The following is a 27,533-nucleotide window of genomic DNA, read 5'->3' as shown; positions in this document are numbered from 1 at the left end:
TTTCATCCATCCTCTTTAGCATCATTCCCATGGCTTCTACTGTTCTCTGCTGTTGCCAATGTTTTGTTCACACATCCTTCTATCCTGTTCTTGTGCTTTGTCTTCCTTTCCCTAATCATTTTCATTCTCCTATCCTTGTTTAGATATGTCAAGTTTTCGTTGGTACTCTTTAATATTTCACTCCAATTAAACCTACAAGTGTCCACTTTGGCACTCTTCCATACATCCTAATCCTTTTAAATTTTAAATTTCATTTCATGACAACTAGATCATCATCCAAATCTGCATAATCATCCACAAAGCTGTACTAGTTGATGATTCTATTTCTAAATCTATGTGGCTACATGATGTAATCCAACCGATGCCTTTGCCTCCAAACATCTTCAAGGTGTACCTATACTCGTGATGATGATTCAAATGGGTGTTTTTTCAAACCCCTTCTGCTGCAGAAGTCAACTGCTTGCTCTCAATGAACATTTATAATTCCTAAACTGTACCATCCTATCTCTCTCCCACCTATCCCTCTGTCTATCACTGCATTCCAATCCCCCATTTCAATTGAGTTCTTCCTTCCTGGCATGCTCGCAAAATTTATTATCAATTATTTCTCCATGAAATGAAAATGCCATTTAAATTAATTTTTTGGTCTAAAGTGTTATGTTCACTCATAATGATGATAACTTTGGATGCATTCCAATTTAATACTGAAGCTGCCTCAGACCTGTACTATTCCTTATGATAAATTATGCATAATTTGGCAGGATTTCATGTCTAGCAACCAAGAAGCATAATATACTCATATCTCAGATCATTAAGAGAGATTATAATGTTGGAAATTCACAAATGTACAATGTGGGTAACATTCCCTGCAATGATTTGCCCAGGAAACTGCATTAATACATTTATTTCACAGCCATCATTACAAAAGCTGGCATAGAAATTAATGCTTCAACATTTCATACATACACATATACACACCAAACAAAAATTTATATGCATGATATATGCTTCATAAGTAACATTTTTCTCAGATTGATTATGCTCGGGGTAAACTTAACATTGTAATATTTAAGTGGTAGTGATTTTATGCTATATAAACAGGCCATTATCATTATTAGTCAGTAAAACCATCATTTGCTGCTTTCCTGGCAGATACAAGAAAGGGTTGAATAAAACAATTCTTCTTGCAGAAAAATGCTTATAGGAGGAGGTAGATATACAAATTGAATGAAGGAGTGCACAAGAATGAATAACAATTGCTTTGATACTTTCACATTAGCTTCTTCAGTCAGTTCTTAGTGCTCAACATTTAGTTCCAGAGAGTTGGAGCAAGGACTAAGATGATATCCTGCATTAAATATGTTTCTGCAAGTTGGTAGGGAGGCAAAAACAGTTTGCAACCTAATTCATTCAAAATTAAAAGGCAACAAGGGGCATGCCCTGAGGACCTTGGAGAGCAGGGAACTTTAGGAGTCCATGGGGAGGAAGAGTAATAGAACAAATTGTGTGCTGTGAAAGTCTTTGGAGCACAAATATTTTCACACTTGTGCCCAACTCTAATAATGAATGCATTTATTTCAAAGCGACATTCCCTTACTTTTCATCAGTGAACCAACTTATTTGATCGTACGAGTTGAATGCTTGTTAAGGCAAATGATGGAGCACACGGACAACAGTATTTGCAAAATTGTAAGGAGGATTTCTAAACAAAGGCAATTTATGAATAAACAACTTTTTTGATTAACCATAAAATCCTAAATTGAAGCCTGATGCTCAGGATTGTACTGCATGCTCCAAAATATTTTTACTCTAACATTTTGGCTTAAAAGTTGAAGAATAATCTTGCAAAGCTAATATCTACAAATAGCCAGTGGCTAATTAAGCGTAGATTATAACCTCATTTTAAAAAAATAATGAAACTAGACTAACTCCAACACTGACTCTTAATTTACTCAAGGCATTGGGTTAGTATTCACATTTAAATTGGTATATATAAAATTTCTTTAGGTTCAACCAAAAGTTATAAAATCACAGAGAGAATATGCAAATTCTAATAATTAACTACTGGTAAAACAAATTCCTGTCAGCAAAACATAATTTTTATTCATGGTGCCATATGGCAAAAACCAGGCACCAATTTAGGTCAGCTCGAGGAAAAATAAATAAATCCTTAATCCTAGCAGGAATTTCAGGCTTTAAATGCAACAAGTTACATCACATAAATGAACATCACTTTCAATGGTTACTGTTCAATCAGTTCTCTAGCAAAAAGTAACGCATAGATTAATAGAAATCAACCAGATGTCTGTCCTTTTTTGGATTCCAGTCGATACCTTTCAGCTGAGAGCTTTTCTAGTTGCTCACCATAAAATCCATTGAAGTCCAACCTAAAAATAAATAAAACAATAAATGTAATCCAGCTTTGGGTCAGGATAAAATGACAATTGTATTACAAAACCATACTATGGCAACATTAAAAAATATTATCCTACAAAATAATGGATATTCATCATCAATCTATTATTTATCACCAGGGATGAAAATTTCATCAAATGTTCCTGGGTAAATTCATAATTTCAATGGTTCACATGATAACAGAAAAGCATTGGAATGCATGAACAGAAATCAATGATTTTTGGGAGAATAAAATATATTGTATGTGATTCATTCAGCATTTAGTCTCATCATAGAACTGATACTGCAGAGGAAAAGAAACACATTGAAATACTTAGACAGAACTAAAAATAGAATATAAATAAGAAATTAATCACTCATACAAATATCTTTGTGTCTAAGGAATCTGGAATCTACAGAAACTAAGGATTTGTAAATGAATAGTAAACCAATGAATCATAAAACTGTTATACATGCATTTTTTACTTTGAAAAGTAATGAAGTTCAATTTGATGGTATCAGGTTCAACATGGTGAAATCAAATCTTGAGGAACTAGTAAAAACTTAAAAGATTTCACCAAAATTTATTCCGATTAGACTGCTACATCACCTATATGACAGCACATACTTGCACACTCGTAGATTTTTTTAATTCTTCAGTGGAAGCATTTCTAGTACAAACAGGACCTTTTAAACTCTCCGGAGAAGCATAATTTTAAAAGCATTTAATGACTTAGTGCAGATACAAAGGTTTAATGAATCATAATTACCAGTTGAAATGGAATATGCAACCTATTGGGTAAGTTAAATTGTGACGCACATATAGGAAGATAGTGGTACCTATCCATTTTAGGCAAAACCTTTGCAAATGAATGTATATAATTGGCATAAACAATATTAATTTACAGTGATTTTTATTTCATCCCTTCAACTGATTAAGTATAATTGCTATTCTTTACTCACTTTATTATTAATTAGCTATTTGTTTTTAACAATGAATTGAATAATAAATCTGAAATGATATCTCACCCACCATAAACTATAAAATTAACCAGAGGTCAATAATAGATGCTGAAGATGAAACGGTGCATGTCCTTTTTTTGCTGCAGGCTCATGTTGAATGGCCACATTATGTACAATCTTCTTGAAAACAAATAAAATATCTAAATCTTTTGAAATAGGCACATACAACTTAATGGCTGAGTAAAGCGTTATGGTAACAAGCATGACCATAACTTATCTTTTTCACCTGATTGCAATCTTGCCCTTTTCAAATATCTTAGGGATTTGGAATTGGCTTATTAAGTGGGAAAAGAGAAAGTATCTTGGCATAGAGCTACAATGAAATGAGTGGGGTCAAGCCTCTCAAAAACTCAGTCTCCCTTAGACCTCCATTGTATGTACATAGATAATCTCCATGAATGTCAAACCTCTTATTGCCTTCATTTGCTTGATTTTTTCTGTAATTTTCACAATGCATTACATAATTTTTGTAAAAATCAGTGAATTTGGGTACCATTTGATATGAAATGCAATCCCAAGGAACATGATTATGACGTATGTCTATAATCACTGTAAACACAAAATTTATAACTTCAGTTTTCAAATATCCCACACGAGAAACCTTCCCTGACACAGAGAGAATGTTCATGCATACATGGTCACACCTACACTTACATACAAACTTGTTAATGCTTATAAACTTGTGACTTTATTTAGTAAGATTTATTTCATAAACTGTAGAAATCTTTGTTATTTTCCAGTTTTTTCTTCACTAGGTGGCTCTGCCATCAGAGCAACAACTTTTCTATCCATGCATGCCATATCTCATTGACCACATTCACACAGCAACCATTAATCATTGTAAAAATGGATCAAAGACAATTGACGTAGTTATCAGGTTCCATTATGCTCACCTGTATAAGACATTGACAAGCTTTTCACTGTTGTTAATCCGCCCAAGCTCCGCTATTTTATCCAGAAGGCCAACCAGCATTCCAGTGAATTCCAAATCAAACCGGGAAATACTTTGCTCAAAGCTATCACTCTCGCCCACCACCCGTTCTGTGGCTGGGGAGTCTGGTGCAGCTGCTGAAGATGATGCATTCCGACTAGGGTGTGAATGCATCGAGGGCATGGATATCTGGATGGGAAAACAGTCATCGATTTCACAAATTACATTTCCATACAATCATTCGAAAATTAATTTTTATTCACCCAACAATGATACGCAAAAGCAAAATAACTGGCAGGCCACCAAGAGACATTTCACCCCAACATGCTGAACAAATTAACAAAGGAAAATTCATACTGAATATTAAATGTAAGCATCAATTTCATTGATGGCAGAATTTTTACTGCCATCAGTTTGGACTGATTTCATTCCTTTCATCAATAACCTTTTGAAATACCAATTGAACCTTTTAAAAAAATGTGAGCTATAAAATTGAAAACTAATGGCAAAAGTAGTTACCTCATCCCAAACATATATCCCATGATAGCACTTAAAAATAAGACAAAAATATTGGTATTCATTCAAATTTTCCTCTTATTTTCCTTGGTTCACATTCTATACCCTATTTAACCCCGGAGAATATGTAATGACTGCATTGACTAATTAGACAATATTATTTTACGGAGATTTATTATTCTCAGTGATTTCCTTGAGATGAATATATATGATTGAACAATGACACCATAGCATAGCCATGCAATCTTTTAATCGCAAATTTATCCAAATTATTTCAAATCAAAACAAATATCACGACTTAACGTTTATTATGACCACTCAATCAAACCAGAGTAGTGTTAAAATGCAACAATTTCAAAGTGTGAAAATCATTTGCCTTGACCAGGATTTGAACCCAGATCCCTTGATATCTTGCTGAGTGTTTTAGCCAGTTTAGCTACCGAGGCATGCTCTTACATTCAGAAAATTTGGAGACTTTTAAATGAACTACATCGTTGAAACTGTTGAATTATAACTCATATTATTGGATGACTCCATTAAGTTACTGTCGCAGTTCTTTGAATTAGAATAGTGTTAATTATGAATGGAAGAGCAAACATAATTACCAGGTACGTGTTAAGTGTTGCCACAAAAGGAGTCACCCACTCATATGATAGCACATATTATTGTCAAACAAACACCGATACATTCCAAGGTCATAAAATATTAGAACTGATTAAAGAATGAATTGATTTTTGCATCCCTTCCTAAAAAAGCTTTATTTTTAGGCTTAGTCAAACTCATGATACCCCTCCTGCATTTCTTTAATGGCTTAAATGTGATTAACTTTCTTTACTGTCAATATACTGTACTTTATACTGTCATTGAAGAAAATTAGGATATAGTATTTTTCTTGGTATTCATGACTCTTGGTCTAGCAAAAGAAATGCAGACAAATTCACTTCAAGAATTATATCCTGTTTATGAGTTGTTTGTTTTTGATATGATGATAACAAAGCTCCAAAAACTAGTGACTTATGTGGACAAAAGTTTTGCTGAGAACATATTTTCCACAAATTAAGCAGCAATAAAAAAATTCAGACACATTTTAATTAGAGTAAAACATACCAGTCAGTATGGTGCATAATATATGCACTTAAAACCCTGAAATTGTGAACTGTTATAATTATATGAATAAAACCTTGATTCAAATGTAAGTAAATACATAGCAAAATTTTCACTGAATAAAAAGATTAAAAAAATAAAATTTATATTAGAGCACAAAAATGTCTAAACCCCTAATAGAAATGAATAAAGGGCAAAAAAACCTAAAAATAACTATTCTAGATTCTATTATTGCTTTTTTAAACTGCTATCTATGTGCTGTGTAAATACTGACTCAAAGCACAATATTGCAGCAGACATATGCAACAGTAACTTCAAATATCATGCTGCTTAACAAGACAGTAAATATATTATTGGTAACCTAAAACATCTCTACAAATGTAATTCATGCCAAGGATTACAAAAGAAATTTCCAATTCTTCTCCTTACTTGATAAGTGAAAACTGACTTGGAATTAAATGCCTTGAGCCAGCAGCACCCCATACGTGAGTCTTCATTTAGGTGAGACTCACTTAATGTGATTCAAACCTATATTGATTATCAAATACGTACATATAAGCCATGTACATTAATTCATAAGAATAGATAAAAATCATGTATTTCATAAAATTTGAACTCTTGACTGCAAACTTTTTCAAGAGTAATAAAAAAATTCATAAGGATCACTCAGCATTTATTCCACTGTCAATCAAATTCTCAAGTCAGTTGGTGTTGCTTTACAGCTATTATGTTGCTAATAAGAGAACTTAAGTTCATTAATAAAATGAGCTTAGTTTCTCAGAGATTGAAAATGCATTGGCGAGGTCAAAGATTATCCTGAAAAATAGTCGCAGAAGTATACATAATTGGAGCTAATGGTCTATCAGAATACAAATAGCAAAAACATTCCCTGATAGATTAACCATAAATCTAAGGTTTAACTATGAGCTTGTTTCCTTATGAGTAATACTGTTGACCATTTCCACCTGAGACATCTGTGGAGGCAACAGTTATTAAAGCAGAAAAACAGTCACAAACTTGATTTAAGATGATGAAATATATCTTTCCACTTTTAGCACAAGATGCTAAGTATACACTTTTAATCAGCATTTTATCACAAATCCAAAAAGATATCCCTGACATATTTAAGATGCATAGGAAAAATATGTTTACGAAGTTACAATAAGCAAAACTTGATCTGTAGTAAATTACTTTGAGCAGAAAAAGAGGTATATTTTCCATAGTTTATTGTTGCAAAAAGCTGAAATTCAAAGGGAAACTAATAAATAAGACCTATTGCAGAAATAATGCTAAAATCGTCTAAATGTAAAACAGTTTGAATTTTTTAAAATTACCCTTTCACAGCTCTTTTACGATTTACAGAAATTGTTTTATTGTTTTCATTAAGTCGCCAAAATAGGACCAATTAATTCAATTCTCCAAACTGTAATGCCCAGGACACATTACAATTAGGCAATTCTCGTTTTCAGTTATTTCATGAAACTTTTATTCTTTTGTCAATTTCTATCGCACTGCCTTGTTTTTAGACACTCCTTTCACGTCTGTCACTTTCATACATATCTTCTGTGCCCCGAAAAAGGAGATGGCTGCAAATATTATAAATGGTATAGGTACTGCAAAGGCTGACCCCATCTTTCATCACTCATAAAAGTAAAAAACTGAAATTAAGTGCTGATGAATTTGACAGGTGTCAACCATCACATATGTTGCAAGTTGAAAAGGCTTGAAGAGCCGTCGCACACAGAGTGAAATAGCTCATATTTCAAAACACTGGCTTCATACTTGCAATTTTTGAGTGGGGTGGTATTTTAAATTATAAAGATTTTTTTGTTAGCCCGACTGTATACTAACATACTTGTTCATTCAAAATTATCTCTCCTTGTCACTTTACTCATTCATTTCCCTAAGTCATACATTGAAAAGTTCCAGTGTACCTAAAGTTATGGTAACTATGTCTTATTCTAATTTAAGCATACTGAAATGGACAAGAGAACAAAAAAGAGCTTAATGAGCAGGCAGCTAAATATTGTCCAAGACTCACATTTACATTTATAAAAAGTTAGAAATTCAATCATAATGATCATAAAAATGCTTGACCTCTGATCCAGTTTGCCAACATGAGTTTTAAATATTCGTCAGATTAATGATAATTCAATCCCATAATGAGAGTCTGATATCTGGAATGCTTACTACATGGTGAAACCCAGTAGATTCCAATCACAATTATGTACATTACAATACATAAGCTACGTTTCTAGCTGCTTAACTCATCACATCTCCCATCTCTCCAGATAAGGTTATTATCATGTTTAATAAGGTTATTATATGATGTATCAGTAATGTTTAAAACACAAATAAAAAGAAAAACCAAGGATTAAATGAAGAAAGGCTTAACCCATTTTACAATGATTCACTTAAATACCTTTTCCCAAAGCAAACATAATATGTAGCACCTCTTCATTCTATTTTTATTGCAGCTAGTTTGAACATGCAGCCACTGTGGTCACAGCTTTGGAACCTGGTCCTACGTCTAAACTAAAAACACACTGCTATCAATAGGCCCCCAGCTTTAGGCGAATTAAAGTAAAAAAATTGTAACAAAAGCAATCAAATTAAATGTTTGCCAGGAACTCTGGAAAAAATTGACCATAGAAAAAAAAGTAGATCTAAAATGCTTATCAATGAAGAAAAATCACTACAAAATGAGACTGATTAATGTCAGAAAGATAAAATTGGAGAACTTGTGAGATGTATGTACCTTACAGAAACAAAGGAAAGCCACAAACATGCAAGACAAAATGCCACCCTACATCATGAAGGACAACACAAAGCACAAACACACAAGGCAGACATTTAGTATCATAAGCAAGAAACTGAGACTTCTTTTGGACTACAATTTGCTTCTGGCAAGAGTAATACCTCCATGTCAACATCTGCACCAAGCATTGAAGTCAACTCAGCATCCACAAAATATGTCCTCATGTGCTACAGGGATTAAAAAAGGAGAAAAAAAGGAAGCAAGAATGTATTAAATACCACTCCTACAGAAACAAAGTTATGCTACAGAGTATACCACCAAAACCTAGCTTAAATTATAACCTCTGAAAATACAAGTATACAGGCCTGTATGTCACACTGTAAATATTGCAGAAAATTAATTTGTTAAACATTCAAATCAGTAACAACGAAAAAATATATGAACTTAATGGAAAAGCTCACTATGAGTGTGGGATTACATAATGCCGTGATATTTACTTGTAGAGAATCCATTTGGGGATCGGGATGAATTTTGTTCTTTAGATAGAGCAAACCGTTGTAACTCTACCTTACAAGAACTTGAAACTTGAAGAAATACGAGGGATATATATGTACCTAAAAGTACTTTAGTTTCTCCAACAGATAAACATGAAATCTGCAAAAATGAAAAGATTACTCTTTTACTGATTTTACATTCACGTATGCATTCCTTTTCATGGATATGCTTTAAACACAAAATTATAAGTTTAATTGTGATACTTAAAACTGTGGAAATTCTTACCAGAAAAAATCATTTCACTTTAATAAAATATGAAACTGGATCTTCAGATTGACAGCAAAGTGTGTTAACCAATTTCATGGTCATGTTAAAAATGCTTAGTGGTGCACATTGCATCCCAACTCAAGTGGTCTACCTTCATTCATAATTCCTACGTATTTTATTTGCCATGCGTTCAAAAAATGCTTAACATTAAAGATTTCAATTTTCAGCACACACCAATGAAATTATGACAACCTAACTCTTTAGCTTAGTATTATGAAGTTTGACTGGCAGGAGAATGCAGAAGTGACATCAATATCAAGTTTTTAATGAAATCGATAATATATTAAATTTTGCAAAAATCAAAGACTTAGAATGTGACTTGCAATTCCCACATGCCTAGACATCACATTCACATCAAATGCCTACAGAATGCAAGCAATATTCTGGACAAAACTAATAATCTTTCTTATCTGAAGTATAGCCGCTGCATTCACAGAGAAATTAATATTCCTTTGGCCTCGTTCAATGGACTCCACAGCACTCTATTCTTATTTAGGCAAATATTTCAATGACCCTAGGGGGCAACAATATCAAACACGTAACAATGGATCATGTAATATATTTTTGACAAGTGTGAATGAGTAGGCAAAGAATGGCTATCTGATTTCTTACTTGACTTGATGTGCCAAATAGAATGAGAATCGAAGTCTGAATTGGAAAACAAGCCAGCTGTGAATTAGAGGAAGACCAGGACAATGGTATGTGCACTACAACAGTGGCAACATAACTGTATTAGTTGCAAGCTGCTCTCCAAGACTCGCTCTCTTTTTGCCCAATCACAAAGGTTCGGTAATCCCACACTCATTCTCCCTGTATCTGCCCTTGCCATCGGCATTCAAAGGACTGAGTAAGAATGATCTGCAGGCGAAATTAGGAATTCCAAAAATGTACTCCATCAGACTTTAAAAAGCCCTTTCCATCAACACAAAAATATACTCTGGATTCCCTGAAAATGTAACTTCATCAATATTAACACATACAACAATTTTTAGCAACAAATTCAAGTTCATTAACATATACTAATTGAGAGAGTTCTCATTGGGTGAGATACATAACTGTCTACTTGACATTACAGCATGATTGGTAAAGAAATAATGGCTGTGCACAAGTAATGACAGTCACCCATTTTAATTACTTTTATAAATACACATTTTACTTATGTGGATCATCACAATACATACCATATAACGAACTCCTTAACCAAAGGAAACTGCTTTTATAGGTAAAACCTTTCCTGTTATAATCACACATCTTAGTTTTAAAACAATTAAAAGAAAACTCATTTCAAGTGACAATCAAATTTAACTTTTTTTTAAAACTTCACCTTACTGTGGAATGTGCATGCTCATAGATAATTTTTGCTAGAAAACATTTTGGAATGGTAAACAAGCCCACTCCAATTGTCCATAGTGGTTACAGCATATTTACAGCAAACAGTTTCCTTCATGAAATGGTCAAATTACTAATGGGTAATAGCATTAAAGAGGTCAAGATTTACAGGAAATATGCACAATACTACCTCCACCCAAAATAAAAATGAAGTGCTTAAACAGTGAGAAGAAATACACTAATAACATTTCTAAAAAAAATTATTTCAAATGTCCAAATCCCAAGGAAAATAAATGTACATAAACAAGAGGTTGATCATCTTCAATTCACACCAAAAAACCATACATAAAAATTATGATTTTCAGTTCACTGATCCCAGACTAAATTTTACTTCTAAGAGAAGGATAAAAGGGAATTTTAAGAATCAGCTGCAAAATATGCATCTGGAATATGACTGTGCAAGTCACATGAAGCAAATTTCTCTAAGTGTTAATTATTGGGACTATAAATACAGATTGAATACTGGTGTACTCCTAAATTTATAGTGGTGGTGTATAGGTAAAAGCATGCTGGCATATCATGGTGGTCCCCTCAGAAAGAATAGTGGTTTCCTTAGTGAAAGTGGGCCCGAGGGTTTATTTTTTCGCGTGGTAGACTGGTGAAAATGTGCCCAAATTTACTGGTAATGCTTTAACCATTAGCTGCATATGACACAGGAACAGCAAAGGTTGGGGTAAACCTTGCATCATCTATCCTTTTATATTTATAAAAGTAAAGGTCTCAGATAATGGAAGCCATGATAATTACCACTGGTCATAAAGTAAGTCATAATAATAGTAATTATTATTCATCATTGGCACAATTATGTAATTGATGTCGATTGGAACTATACAGCAGATGGGTGGATAGCAAAAGGATTGGCCCATTAAGAGAGGGACATGGAAAGGAGCAAGGTTTTGTTAATCAAATGATTTAGAATTGAAGGTGTGTACGCGAGTTAAAGCGATGGATGTGGTTCAAATTGATGAGATTGGTTTTGCATTTCGATCAGGATTTGACGATATTGTGCTTGATAGTCAGGGAGTACCCTTGATTCTAAATGAGAGGGATGAGATTAGTATCCTCTAGATTTCTCGGAATTGATGCAAAAGTTAACATTGCGCACCAATAGATTGCAACAGTGAATGATAATTCAAGAGAATTGCACTAGCTAAGAATTAGGATGCTCAGGAGATATGCAGTAAGGCAAGAACATGAATGACAGAAACAGAATGTCTTTGGTGGAAATAAGAAATTGTTTTGGGGATATGTAAACAAGGTAAAACGCAGAGACAGTTTGAGTATTTACATGACTGTAACTAAAATAGTGCGACTTATGTATGGGAGTCAAATGTAATAGTGAAAATGAATATAGGGAGATTAGTAAAGGAGGAAATGTAGTTGCCACAGAAGTGTGACAAGAGGAGAATGGGAAGCCTGCAAGTCTATATGGTGTGCGGAGTGAGGTGTTGAAGTAGAGGGACAAGTTGCTTTTCACTCTTCTGTATGAATTAATTATTTTGTGCTCTACTTTATTTTAACTTCGGTTATACCACATGATTTTTCGTGTGTTTCATAGTGAGGGTAAATGGAAAACATGATTGAACGAGTGGATGGTTTTGTATACCTAGGCAGAATTTATGTGAAAGATGGTAGCATAGTGAAAAGATTGAGAAGCGAGGGAATGCCAGGAGAAAGTGTGTGGCAGTGGAAAGAAATGTTGTTCTTTAGTCGTGTTGAAGAAGTGGATGACAGATTACCAAACAAATAAATGACAGTAAATTGAATGTTTTCAGAGGCAGAGGTTGAATTAAAAAGTCAAGGGAAAATGTAATTCATGTGGACATGAATAAGAGCCATAAACATTAAAATCATGCTCCATTTACATACCCATTCCAAAAGGAAATGGCATCAAAAGTTATGAATGTAAAAATGCACATTTAGTATATTGGTCATAAACTCAATTTTAATAGGATCAGTTGGATCAAACAGACTTAAAAGTTGACTGAAAATATGGACAGTAAAAAATGTATGTTTTGGCCTTTTTCCTCGAACTACTCTTGAATTAAAGAAGCTTACTTTCCATATATTCCAGCATATGGTATTTATATGAGACACTTAGCCAGTGAAACATACATACAAATCATACCCTCCGGTTCAGACAATGTTTGACCAAAAGTGATGGCTACTGAAACAGACGCAGAAAGAGGAACTCAAATAAAGAGCATAATTAATGAACATAACCATACTTCATCCTAAATTGGGAATCCCCCTCGATGAATATTCGTTTATTTGTAATTGTGGAATGAAAGCAAATATCTAAATAGTTTCAGAAAACATTTGAGATTCTGAAAGAATGCAATATCCTGGAAATTCGGCGATTAAAAAAATTATAGATTGTAAATATTGAAGCCGACCCCAGGGAAATTGTCTACAAATTCGCTTCATAAGGAATTTTCACGGTGAATGGTCATTCCCCCAAATTGCTAGCGTCCAACAACCCGTAAAACCAACAACAAGCGTGCTTAAATTGCGAATTTATTTTTCTTTTGTTGGGCGAACTTCGCACAACACGCCTCTTCTTTCAGATTCTGACAGCGATTTCTCCCATCCGATCCTCTTCAAACGATCGCATGAACGCCGAGAATATTGGTTAAGTCCTCGGCCAACCGAGTTGAGTTTTCAACCGAACGGCGAGAGTGAATAAAATTTCCGGTACAACTAGACCCTGAAATGCGAATACTGAAGTCATTCGAAAAAACGAAAAAAAATGTACATTGCTCGCGAGCATAGGAATAATGCTGATCTTACTATGCTAGTACAATTGGGCGAGATTTGGCACACCCCACTTGGGTCAAAGAGCGCGAGGACGCAAAAGTGGTGCATATTTCACCAATCTGTCGAACTCGAAACGGTGCCGACCCCCCAGCCCCACTTCGCAAGAGGGCACACCATGAGCGAACGTTCCCGAAAGAAAACTCTCGAGAGAATGAGTTGAAATTTACAACTGATTTCTTCCACTTGTGTCATTTTTATAAATTGTGGCTGCACTTCGGAGTATCCTCCGTAAAATAAATGTTTGATGACGCCATTTAATCTATTTCAATCCGAGAAATAAATATTTCCTTCTGCCCCTCCCTGGAGAGACACTTCCAAGCGTGGCGGGTTGCCAGGATCTACTTCGTTTTTAAGTCTAAAAGCGCTTGGCAAACATAAATTACATATAATTTAACATTATAAAATGAACACTTTACTTAATTAAAACTTGTAAATAATTACTGTGCGTTTTGGACACGGTGCTCTTTCGTATTCAGGCACTGCCGTCGATAGGCACGAGGTAATAGCACTTTTTCCGGCGAGGTGTTGACACATTGCTATTAATTTGTGGTTTTTGGATATATGTTCATGACTCAGGATTATAAAGTCCTCTCCACAAACTGAGAAACACCTCTTGGTAGAGCGCGATGAACTAATCTGATTGCATACAGTTCTTGGGCTACGACTGTGACGAGGGAAATTTAATTAGTGTAAAGGTTAAATCATCGATGGTCAATCGGTCTCTCCTTCCTCGAAAGTTTCCTTAGCTTAACGGCCAACCATCGGCAAACGCCCTCCGCGTCTAATATTAATCCTCAATTAGGCGCCATTTTCCCCAGTTTGTCTGCCTCCATCGTATTGCACTTCCGCGTCGGCTCCCGCTCTTATACTTGCTCCCGCGTCCACCTCCAATAAATATTCCATCCGTTAGTTCAATAGTTTCAGCCTCAACTTTGTGGAAGTTCATTTTAATAAATGAAAAAGAAACACTTTGTTCCAATCCACCACTTTATTACAGGTACGACTAGTTTCGACGCTACGGCGTCATCCTCAGTACCTGAGGATGACGCCGTAGCGTCGAAACTAGTCGTACCTGTAATAAAGTGGTGGATTGGAACAAAGTATTTCTTTTTCATTTATTCCATCCGCTGTCTTCGTCCAAGCTTTTCCAATTATTGCGGGGTATTATGTAGATTATTATCGGGAAAAAATAAACATCGAGGAGTGCACTTTGAAGCATATAGTCAAGACAGCCAAAAGCCAGTACATATTTATTATATCGGACGAACAATCGCCTTTATCGCGAAAACACCTTCGAGTAACTCGTTCGCTCATACCTTTCCGAGAGTATGTATGCATCATGCTAGGCATGTCTTAGGAGTACAAGCAGTGGAGGAGGAGGAGTTAAATGGGTGGCTGAAGCAGGATCGATTGTCTGATGAGACTCAAGGATGGCAAGCCGAAATTCATTTAATTACAGGATAAAAAACGCACGGAGGCGACGGAGTAGAAACCAAGAAGCAGTAGACCAAATCAAGATACCACGGTCTACTGTGAAAAATATATTTCATTTGAACTAATTTAAGAAGACGCCACAGAATTGTTCCTTATTACTGATATTATTGCATGCCCTTAAAACACCTAATTTGCTAACTTTGGCTGGAATATGTACTTAGTCCAGCAGCTTGTTACTTCTCTTGGAGAAAAAAACAATTGATACAGTATTCTGGAGAGGATTGCGATTATATACAACGAGTTTCCGTTGGTTATCTATTATCTGGAGCGAAATTGCACAGTTGGACGTACATCGTACCTACCGAAATGTGTGCATTTATCAGATTTATTCGGTAGTCTGCTGATCAGAGGTAGATTTTGGATTGATCGCGAAAACTACACGATGTAGTGGTTTTCTACATAGCCTGAATCGAATATTTTTAAAAACATTCTTCACCTGCACAAACTTTCTTCGTCCCTAAACGCCTCCTAAAATGCACAATACTTCCCTCATTCTGTCACAGCATTCAACATTTTCTAATTTCTTACGTCCACTTCTTTGATTCCATGACTATACTACACACTTTTTCGTTTACCTTCCTGTACGCCCATTTTCTCTCCACAAAGACCATGTTCCGGACCCATACAAGTCTTAAGTTCCGTATGTAAGTATTCTATGACATATTTTATTTAATATCTTTACATGACCCTATCATTAATTCCTTAATTTTGCCAATCTTTCAAATTAGCACAGTTCTCATATGATATTCTTACGATGGCTCTCATTTCTTTTGAAAAGGAGTTCTCATACGCTGTCCTTCCTGCTTTTTCTTCTTCTCGCCTTTTCCTCTCACCAGCTTCAATGCGGACCATCTCATCCCGAGAAGGCAAGAGGACTGCAGTCCTCTTGAGTGATTTTTTTATAAAATGTCGCTTTCTCGAATGTGCTGTTCCCCCCCCCCCCCCCCAAGAATACAAGTGATTAACGACCACTCAGGTCTTTTCCAAGTAGGCCTAAGGGAAAAATAAATACAAACTATATCGAATTCCCACTGCGGGGTGAGTGACGCCTTAACCGTCGCTCCATCGGTCCCCACCCGCACACCCTCAATGCACCATACGATTTCCCCCTCCGTGAAATGTTCATCAACACCAGTTTGATTACCAAGTACTAAAATGGTTAATTTATCTTTTCAACAGCCTCTTTCCTGAAGAACAAAACCAGTGTTTATTAAAACAGACATTTCAGTGCTTGAATAATTTAACTAATAACTCTCATACACAATTAGCCCAGAGCTTTAAGGCCATGGAAAAAAATGGCGATCTAAGCTTGGCAACCCGCCAGACTTGGAGCGGCTCTCGGAGCCGAAGCGAAAAATATTAATTGCTCCGTTAAACAGATAAAACTTCATCGCCAAAATTTCGATTTACAGAGTTTACTCTTAAAATAAAGAATTAATTAACAAAATAATAAATATTGAGGATGGCATTGAAAAATTAGGAATGTTTCGCAGAACATTCAGATTTTACAGCAATATTTTTGAACTTTTGACTGCTGCTGGGCTCTGACGACAAAGCTAAAATATTCCACAAGTCACTTTGACACGTAAAAGAACCAATTAATTATGTAGACAAAAATGTAAGCATATTAATTCTCCAGATCCGTCCCCTGTACTAAAACGAAACTTGCTTTTGGTATTTTCAAAAACAAAACTGGGCGGAAAAATATTTCATTTCTCAGTACCGAAACCAGTTTTCCAGGAATGTCTGCCGCCCAAAAAATCACAGCTTAAGTGAAGTTGGAGATGTTGGATGGCGATTAGAACCGAGGTCCTCCAGTACGTAGCCGAACACAATATCAACAACGCCACCATGCCATCTTCAGAAACAGCAGCCAGTGCGATTTGCACGGCGATTGCATCAGCACTTCATCTCCTAATGCCTTTTCGTTTCTCAGTACCATATTTTGAGCCAAAGGAAGAGTTCTACTGACATTTTGATTTTTTTAATCGGCTTATATTTAAGTATAAACGGTAAATTGGAATCATACGCTTGAAAGGTAAAATAGATGGGAGTAAAAGTTCCCGTTCAATCAAAATTCACTTGAAAGTTCTGTGCTCACTGAAAATAGAACACATATTGTTTTGCATTTACATTTTCTCCAGCTAGATAAAAGATATGGATAGAAAGATGATTGTCATTCCTTGCAAAGAAAAAATTAGCTCTGCACCAGAAGTACATGCAGAGGTAAAATTACCATACGCATGAAAATAAGGAACCTTTTCCTTTGAAGCAAAATTTCACGGAATGAGATTCATTAAATAAGCATTCAATTTGCACTAAAATTACTGAAAAGGGTACTAAAATAAATTCCTAAACGTAAAATACAAAGGACCACATTCAAATTTCCGAAGGATGTACAAGAAATCAGTTCCATATCAAAGAAACGAGTCCATTAACGTGTACAATATCAAAATATATTGAGGAGAGTGCAGCTGAAGTATTTCAAAGGATTTACCACCTTTGATTATACCGAATACGTCAAATCACGATGTCCTTTACAATACTTATCATTAATTAAATTAGTTCTGAAATACTCGTATCTCATTTTCCTTTTCCAATCAATGAACATCTCAAGAAGGAAACCGTGGAACAAACTTCCAACACTCCCGCTACACACTTCAATCAAAATTGTATTGAGGCTGGGGTCATGAGGGTAAATAAAAGGCACATGCATTATACCTTGATGAAATCTGCGAATTTCACACAAACACCCAGAAGCTTGTGCACAGTGGAGAGCAGCATAGAATTGGTCAGCATGCAGTCCTTGAGGCATGTGTCCAAGAAGTTTGAATGACACAGGAGGACATCATCCACGTTGTTCACCTGCAAGCAAGAAATGGCTAAATCACTCACCTGACTGATTAATTTTTACAATATAACTCCAGTTCAGATACCACACGATTTTTGGATCTCGGATTTGGAGTAATAAATGAAACTTTCAATATTTATTCAAGTCCATCAGTATGCATTACAGACAACAGCGGAAGAAGATTTACGGTCAACTACGTTATGTGATGATGGAGCAAACTAGTAGTAGTTTTTATGGGAGGCGACCGATAGCTGAGGTCATTTGCGCCATTAGGGATGGATGGGAAAGGAAGGGCAGAGAGAAACCCGGCGTCGGCCTACTCTTGTCGAAAGGCGCCAAGAGGTCCGCAGTTCAGCGTCCCATCCGACGGACGTGGTACTCACTCAAAGTGCTCTCCACCAAGCACCTCAAGTAGGGAACGGGATACCGCTGAAAAAATATTTGTCTCCAGGATTTGAACCCGGGCCCTCTCGGTGGGAAGCCTGTACGTTAGCCACCGCACCATTCCTACCCCCAAACCCATAAAACTAATAGCAAATATTAGGATATGATGAACTTTGTAAAAGATAATTTTTTATATTATACCGCAGCATTTATGAGGGAGTCGGTCGTAAAAAGTTTGTTGGGTATATATTAATCCTAAACTCAAATAAGAGGACTCCACACATGTAAGCTCAAATTCCCACGCTGCAAAGGCAGTAAAGAGATTTATCAATGAAAGTATGAATTATACGACAAATGACTACTAATTAAATGATAGTCGGGAAATGGAGAGGGAATGCAAAGTTATAAGGGTATTGAGAAAATTAATGCAAATTAACGTAGGACAGAGGAGACATCTTTTGAATCCTTAGCCGGAGGGTCGTGTAATCGAGTAAACAAAGATAATACAGGTTTAGACATACTGGAGTAAACTGGAGGGCTGGATATCAAATTTGAACGTAAATTAGACCTAATTTTAGGGCAAAGGATGGAGAATTTGGGCGGGTAGTGCTTGGGATGGGAGAAGGGCAGGGCTGTCCGTTTGCACCCGTGCTTCTTGGACGCCCAGGTAAAAGGATATTGAATGGACTGAGGGCCATCATCATCAGTATTTCAATCCTACGATTGGTTTAGTGCAGCCCTCCAGTCTACTATATTTAATGACAATGCCCTCAATCCTTGATATCCCCTCCGATTTAGGTACTTCTTAATTTGTCCTATATCTCTTGGTCTTTCTCTTGGGATCTTCCCTTCTATTTTTCCTTCAATTTTATTCCTTATGAATCTATTGCGCCTCAATGTATGTCCAATCTATCTATTTCTTCTTTGAGAGTTCTCCATCGAGGCGTAATATAAAACACGCAAAACTCCCTCAAATATAACAATATTTTCAGTTTGCCATTGAGGGCTTTGTACCTGTGGGCTCACCGACCAACACAAAGAGTATATAATGTTGGGTGGACGAGCGTTTTTGGAACGCTATCGACAAGACCGAGAAGACTTGGCCTTGCATCCAAAGACCGTATTCTCTTCTTACGCTTGAATTAGTGGCTTGATGGACAACGGTTTGAAGACGACGACGAACTCAAGACGGCCGTTGTGCACTGGCTCAATTACCAGGCGGCGGACTTCTATGCTGAGGGATCAAAGAAGCTAGCTGGTGCAGCGTAACGAAAATTGCTTTGAAGTGAACGGCGATTATGTATAAAAGTGAAGTTGGTTTGTAGGAAGCTAAAACCGTTAATAAAAACTTCTCTTAACGAATACACATATTTTAAGACCAACTTACTCTTCAAATATACAGCGTATCATAGGTTTGACTGTCGGCAGCAAGACACGCGTGCGCATTATAACTAATATCACGGTGACATTAACTACGACGTTTTATTACCGCAAAGCATTTCTCATAAAATATATCTGATACTACCAACTAAACTACACAGAAATTGAAATGTCCACAATCTCTACAAAAAACAACAAACATTAATTTTAGGGCGAAGGTATTGAACATAGTGGTCAGAAAATGAAGTTCCACACAATGCGAGACGTGACATTCCATCGTCCTGATTCCTCGCTTCGATTCCTATAATTCGTAACAAATTCTGAAGGTATTCGACCTATTGTTTTACACTGTCACCAACTAACTTCTATACAAAACTTTGAAAGAATGAAAACTGTCGGTATTAGCTAGCTGCTTTATAGTATTGATGTTCTGGAAACTAAAACCTATGTTAAAAAAACATTCCAATTGCAAAATTAACAGAGGACTGCGAACTAAAATTCTGGGAATGCAATTTCGAATTAATTAGCCTGCGCAAAACTTTACACTTCGCAGTATAACCAAGTTGAATGAAAACAGTCATTTATTGATAGTACGGAGAAAATATCTAATATGATTATGCATTACTACGTTGAAATGGTGTAAGAGGTACTCGTTAACTTAACCAACTGAAAGCATTTGGTCGGAAATCTAGGGATCCGGGTTCGATCCCCGGTCAAGGCGAATCATATATACACTTTGAAATGGTTGCATTGTAATGCAAATTTAGCGGATAACTCCGTTAAAAGCTAGTGCGCACTTCCTATACCTTATTCTTCCATTCCTTTCGCTAAATTTAATCCTGTTATCAGGATAGCAATATAAAGCATAAGCATGGCTTTATGGCTCACGAAGAAGCTGCCATGGAGAAATGAGGAGTTTCTTACAGAAATATGAAGCGGAAGCTCTCCTGAATATCGTGCAAAAGGCATCGCCTATGCCGATCACACACACTCATTGTCGTGCCCTGATGCGCGCACGTTTTCCATTCATTCGTGGCAACAGGAGAAAGTTTCACCGTGATCTTCACGCACCCCCTCCAATCAATGCTACGCCGTAGAACAGTACACATGAAATATCATACTTGGGAAAATTTAAAATTTTCATTCTTTCAGGATCCTTTCAGTATATTAAAAAGAGAATGCGACAACGACATTCGATCGAGCGTGCGGGTAACTTTAAAATATCATATTATACCGCACCAACGAAAACATTCTTATGAGTAAACTGAGCAGGAATAGAACCGATGTTTTCGGATTTTTTTTCTAGATTCTCATTCCTGCTTTCCCAATGAATACGCCATCTTTTTTCGCAATTTTTTACCTGCGTGTAAGGAATCTGATTTGGTCTTTTTTGTGGATCACCGCTTCACGTGTCACTAGTATCATCAAAATTGACCACGATATAATTTTTGCACTATCCTAGACACACACAATGGCTTACGGAATATACGGACGGACCTCACAATTAGTATTAGGAACATCTTTCTAACCGGGAATTCCCCATTCCAATACCATATTCCCGATTCGCAGAGCTAATCGATAAAAGAAGGCGCAGAGGACATATATATAGCAGCGCAATATAAATTCAATGGAATACTATGTGTCGAGCCGAAATGTGATTTGTCTGGCCTAAATATGCCTCGTATCAGTACACCTAACTTCCAACAGAAAAACTGCACTTGGCCTCCGGTTACTGCACTGGGTTATTCGCATTTACTTTTAGGGGCTAGCCTCGGTATACATGCAAAAGAATTCATTCATTTCTCAAACGACTTATAATTACAATCGTCGAGATTTTTCGGAATTTTAAATTTGAGAAAACCCGAACCGTCCAACACGAAACTCAAGTTCCAGATGGGATTCGAGCCTGCGGTTCCAGGGTAAGCAGGCGACTACTTTTTAATAAGCCACATCCTTCCAGTTCATATACATATATTTAATAAATAAGACGGTTTTTTATCCCTAATGTTGCAATGCAAGTGCTTACTTCAAACCATTAAAACCTACATTACAAATACAAAAAACGAAAGCATATTCGAGTTTCGGAGGTGCTGCGACGATTAAAAGCTAAAAATCGCAACGTTAATGTAATCCATGACGCTTTAGGACGACATCAAAGCCGTAAACAATGAATACCGAGACCAATTACCGGCCAGCGTGTTACCCACCGAATACACTACGTTGACGGCTCTAAAGTGGGATGTGAACTCACGATCTTCGCCATAGCTAATGCATGCACAGCCCAGTTAAAATTTACAACAAAAAATGAGCGACCAACCGAGAAAAAAAAGCATACGGAATGCAATCATCCTCCGGCGCAGTGTTCCAATATTGCATCTGCAAACGATTCAATTGGAAGTTTTTCGACAAAAACGAGAGAAGTACCGCTAACACTTTAGATAGCGTTTTATTTTTCGCTTTCGTCTGGCTTAGCCCATCGAAGCACGCCTTTTCGGCGGGGTTAGGGGCATGACGCGCGAGTATTCAAATCACGTATCATACATACTCAAGGAAGAAAAGATGCCGCTCGGTTTCTCTTCTTCATCGGAGACATGCCGCAATCACGCGGTGAACAAATTTATGCACCAGAATACGGCGAACGCAATCTTCTCTCCCTCCTCGCCGAGTTGAAAGCAATAAAAAAACCCCAACGTAAAATTCTAAAAACTAACAGTGGAGACCAAACCGATAAGAGGATAGGGGTACAAGGAGGCAAGTCTAGCATATTTGCACAACGGCAGCAGCGCTTGGAACGTCTTCCAGGATCGGGATGGGCAAACCACCACTTGATGACCGTAAGGGGGAAGCCATGGAGACGGGTCGAGTCCTTGGTTGTCAAGATGGAGTCGGAAGGTAAACGAAAGGACGCGAATTACAGAAGGGGGCCGAGACGTTCAGCGGGAAGGATTACCTCGGAAAGAGGGCAAAACTGCGGCCCCTATGTTGGAAGTATGGGACGGGGCAGAAAATGACAAAATGACTCGAAAAGAAAAAGGCCAGAGCCAATTCGAAGAGAGCCAGAGAAAGTACCAGCAAAATGAGCTACAGAAAAGGAAGGCATGATCAGCCGCTCCCCGATAACAAGTCCATTGACCTGATAGTTAAGGTTACTGAACCAACTTCGCCATACCCATACGCAGTTGGGCTTAGTAACAGACGAGCTTCACCCGCACCTAAACAACCAAACATCGGGTTGATACGTGTGGTGGTAAATCTCATGTGCACGCCCTTAATGCCCTGGGCCAGCGGGGTAGACCTCTACATGGCCTTATGACAAATTACACAGAAATTACAGTTGGCGGCGCCAGGAGTCATTCCTTAATCGAGTTAATTTCTCTGCGATCATAAAAATATAATAAGAATACTGATGTATCTGGGCAACAGATATATGACAATGCAAGTGGAGTGAGTGTTCATCCCGTGACAATGGCGACCGAGACTGGCGACCTTTTGGTCCATTGACTAAGGTCAGAGTCACTTACCCTGTCATTACGCATCGTATGAAGGTCGTATCCCTGCGTCTTCGCGTGGGATATGGACAACAATTTTAGAATACCCAGCGAGTCGAGCGGCTGCTTTGCGGGTAACTGGGGGATTGATTTAAATGGGTATTGGGAAAATATCGGAAAACAAGGTGAAAGGCCAGTCCAACGCTCTGATTTTTACCCCAGACTTTAATAAAGACAAGAACAACTGCATACAAACTTAAACCACACAAATTGGGCTTCCACGAGAGGGGCCCAGCCCAACTCTGTGTCGCTTGGTTGCGAGTCCCCGACTGCCTCTCCTCCGACCTGGTGTCTTCAGTTATCCGTAATCATCATCAAGATGCACGATAAATGAGTAGGTGACTCATGGGTCAAGGGTCCAGATTGGTCACCAACCTCGATCGCCACTGTCATGGGCAACCACTCACTCCACTTGCATCCTAATATGATGCGTAATGGCAGGGGAGGTGACTCTGACATTAGTCAATGGACCAAAAGGTCACCAGCCTCGGTCGCCATCGTCACGGGATGAACACTCACTCCACTTGCACCGTCATATGTCTATTGCCCAGATACAACAATATGCTCGATGGCAAAATGCCAGATATTTGTCTCGGAAGCAATATTTACCTTCATCCAATTACGGGATCGACGAACAACACTAGGTTAATCCAAATCAAATAACTCTACATAGTTCGATGCAGAGCATCACTAGAAGGCGTAAAGTGCTGTACTATTCGTTTGCCCATCCATTTATAACCTCCCAAGTATATTTCATCTTTCCTAAAACGAAAGAAGATTATACAAAACAATATATTTTCAAAGAGAAAATTATTTATTCGAAATTTCGCCAAGGCTCTGTCGTAAATGCGGTTTATATGGCTCGTTATTTCGGATTTTCAAGCCTTTTCGTCGAACTTTCGTAGTAATCATGACAAATGGCTAACTTATTTTTCACTTTGAAATGATTTTTATATAAAACTTTTATTTGTTTGAATATTCAATGAAACGAGTTAAATATTTCTAATCGAGAGCTCACAACCAAAAACTGATATAATTTCCCTGCGTTTCACCATGCTTCCATGAATGCTTGAATTTTCCGTGCAGCCGGATGATATTTCTTTAATCCGTGGACATTCGAAACCGTACACTGCTCGGAATGTATCGCAGCGCAGTGGAAACTTAACGCGAGAGCTGATTACAAAATGAAAACGGACGATAAAGGATTTTAATAACTGTATCTCACCGCCCTGGGGGGAAAAGTATATTCCTCATTTCATTCTAAGTAGCCTCGTGTGTTGTCATTCTTTCATCTAACCTCCTTCTTCTTACTATCAGCTTGTCTCGCACACGTGGATAAATATATCTAACTTAGATACCGCAGTGCATGCACCTTTAGCTGTAATTATCAACATTATTTTGAATTATTCTATATATACACAAATTGTAACTAAAAATAAAGAAATCATGATTTTTGAGATTTCATGCCTAGTGCGTGTAATCTGTCTGCCCCTTCAACAAGCCCTTACGGTGACCTAAACCATATAATGAGGGGAACAATTTAAAATCTACGTACAAAAGGCATCAATTTCGACTTTTGGTTCTCCAATAAGTGGCGGGGGTTTTCAGGAAAAGTAGATCGAAGTGGTGGGGAACTTTCTCTTAACTTAAGAGAATCGTGAAATTCGATTTTAGAGCCGAGAATTGCGATTCGCCCTGAATCGTCTAAGGGGTCCCGGGCGGGCGTCGTCCCGAATACGGCCTAGGAGGGGAGTGGCCATGCTCTCGGACGCAGCATCTCCACGAAATGGTGCGGCGCAGAAAATGCCATTCGTGCGCCAAGAAACAAACGGAGCGGAAAACGAAGCATTTCAACGATCTGTAAACGAGGTGGACGCTCTGTACGCGAGGGAAAGGAATGGGCGTCCAGTAGGTCGACTTCCCAAGAGGATGATGATTCGAGAGCCGAGCAATCGACGGCATGAAATGGATTCCATGCTGTTGACTACGCTCGGCGATTCGTATGGCATGCAACTTCGGTTCATTGGCAGAAGAAACATAGCAACTTCATCATGACTCAATTTATCCAGGGAAATATTCCCTTTAGTTCTTGAGGATATTCAATTGCGTTGCCTTTCGGTCAATCAGACGATGCTAAACAGAAACACGGTATAACCCTTACCGAACTTCAAGGCGATTCAGTTACATAGTGGTAATCACTAAAAATATTTAGAAGCTCGATCTACATGCACGCCTCTTTAGGATTACCTTCCACATTTTAAAAAGCTGGATGTTACAGATTTGCGCAACTTTATATTTGTCTCACAGTGGATTGACTTACTACTTTTCGATATTGTTAATATCACTGGTAATTCACCGGTTAAGGTAGGTTTCGGATGGACACAGCCTATACGACAGTAAAAAAATACATTTACTTATCTCTCCTAGCAAAAAGTCAACTTGACAACGGACACTACAGTAATCCCCTCTACATCTCCGTATACTTCCTTCATCCCTTCATTTCGTCCAACATCCCTATCCTATTTATGTCCCTTCCTCGTTTGCCCAACGTTCTACCCTCAATCACTGTCTCCTCCCCCAACATAACTAGCGCTTTCTGATTTGTTTTCCTTTCTGTCCACTTTATCTTCTCCATCCTTCTTCACCCCGCATTTCAAAAGCCTCCAATCTACACTGGTAATTCTCTTTCGATGGCCATGGTACCGCGCTGTACCAAACCACGCTCCATTTTAAAGTTTTGACGAGCCGTTTCTTGACCTCCATCCGCAACGTACCAGCCATAGATTCTCTCCTGGTGAAAGATTCTTTGCCAAATGCTATTCACTGGGCTATCCTCCAGTGGTACCTGCAGCCCCTGCCTCCCCCCCTATGAAAGCAGGGGCCGGGGGGGGGGGGGTGGGTATTAAATTCCTTCTTTCAAATCGTCTTTATTAATGTCTTACCGAATATCTCCGATAGCTTACAAAAACGCGCTGGCCAACCAATGCCTTAAATTGAAATCTATTATAGTGATAGAGAACGACCGCTGAATTAAGCCTCATAAATCCTCCGGGCCCGATGAAATAACCCATTGTATATATAAGGAACAAAAACCCGAAATTGCACCGTATCTAGAATCACATTTAATAAATTGCTAATAGATCACAAGGTTCCCAGTTATTGGAAAACGGGTAATTCATTACCAATATTTAAAAATGGAGACAAAGAGGAACCGAGGAATTACAGAACTATTTCCATTACATCCACTTCATGCAAGGTCATGAAACCTTTAGTTGCTAGTTCGATCGTGAGACACCTCGATAATCAGGAGTTATTAATGAAAAATCAGCCCGGCTTCCGTAAAGGTAGATAATGGGAGACAACTTGCGCTTTTTGCTCATAATATTCTTACTTCGGGAGAGAGGAATGCTCCAGTGGACGCGATTTTCCTATATTTTAAGAAAGCCTTCGACAAAGTCCCTCATAGTAAACTACTCACAAAGCTAGAAACATATGGCACAGATAAAAATATCCGGAGTTGGATCAAACTACTTTACGTTAACGACATTAACTCCGTAGTCACTAGTAAGATACGTTTATTTGTTGACGAAGCAGAGGTTTTATTCATTCATTTATGTACCCTGCCAACCACCGCTAGGGTGTGTGGCAGGGGGTGAATACACACCAGAATGCGGAAGGGGGGAAGCTGGCTGGAATGCGGGAGGAGGGAAGAAGTAAGGTGGCTGGAATGTTCTGTTTAGGGCAGCTTGTATGTTAGTCCTCAATATCTCTCTTAACCTCCCTGAGCAACACTGTCCAACCGAATGATTAATAAGCGAGTAAGAAGCCAATGTGGCGAAGGAAACAGGGTGGAAAGGCAGTAGGATGGTAGAGAAACAAGCGAACACACTATACAAGAAATTGAAAGGATTGTGATAGTATTCCCTGGCAATAGAAACTCCAATTATAAGCGGAAATCAAACAGGGTGGCCATTAAATAACCCGAAAGAGATACTGGAAGCTGAAAAAATACGTGGAAGAAATTAATGGTTAAGATTAAAGGCCAGTTAACATAATAAAGAAAGAGAACAAAGCATGGATGTAAACTGAGCTCCCGAATGTATCTTGAGTTCCAAATTAATA

General features: G+C 37.6%; 1 protein-coding gene across 2 annotated transcripts in view; it reads right to left on the bottom strand.

Annotated features, from left to right (window-relative positions):
- Positions 1 to 914: 914 nt before the first annotated feature.
- Positions 915 to 27,533, bottom strand: part of LOC139698102 (gamma-tubulin complex component 2-like) — a 91,444-nt gene continuing 64,825 nt past the window's right edge. Inside the window, exons 14-17 of one of the 2 annotated variants that reach the window (XM_071597016.1) lie at positions 17,970 to 18,113; positions 8,888 to 8,953; positions 4,311 to 4,537; positions 915 to 2,387 (exon numbers count right to left, since the gene is read on the bottom strand). In XM_071597016.1, coding sequence (XP_071453117.1) covers positions 2,294 to 2,387; positions 4,311 to 4,537; positions 8,888 to 8,953; positions 17,970 to 18,113 — 531 coding nt within the window. In that variant the 3' untranslated portion in view covers positions 915 to 2,293. The remainder of the gene's footprint in view (positions 2,388 to 4,310; positions 4,538 to 8,887; positions 8,954 to 17,969; positions 18,114 to 27,533) is intronic. The other variant, XM_071597017.1, reaches the window with a different exon arrangement.

This window comes from Hetaerina americana, unplaced genomic scaffold (assembly GCF_022747635.1).
Source record: "Hetaerina americana unplaced genomic scaffold, ioHetAmer1.1.p SCAF_8, whole genome shotgun sequence".
NCBI lineage: Eukaryota > Metazoa > Arthropoda > Insecta > Odonata > Calopterygidae > Hetaerina > Hetaerina americana.
Note: the sequence above shows the minus strand (reverse complement) of the source record. Positions and strands in the feature narration are given on the sequence as shown.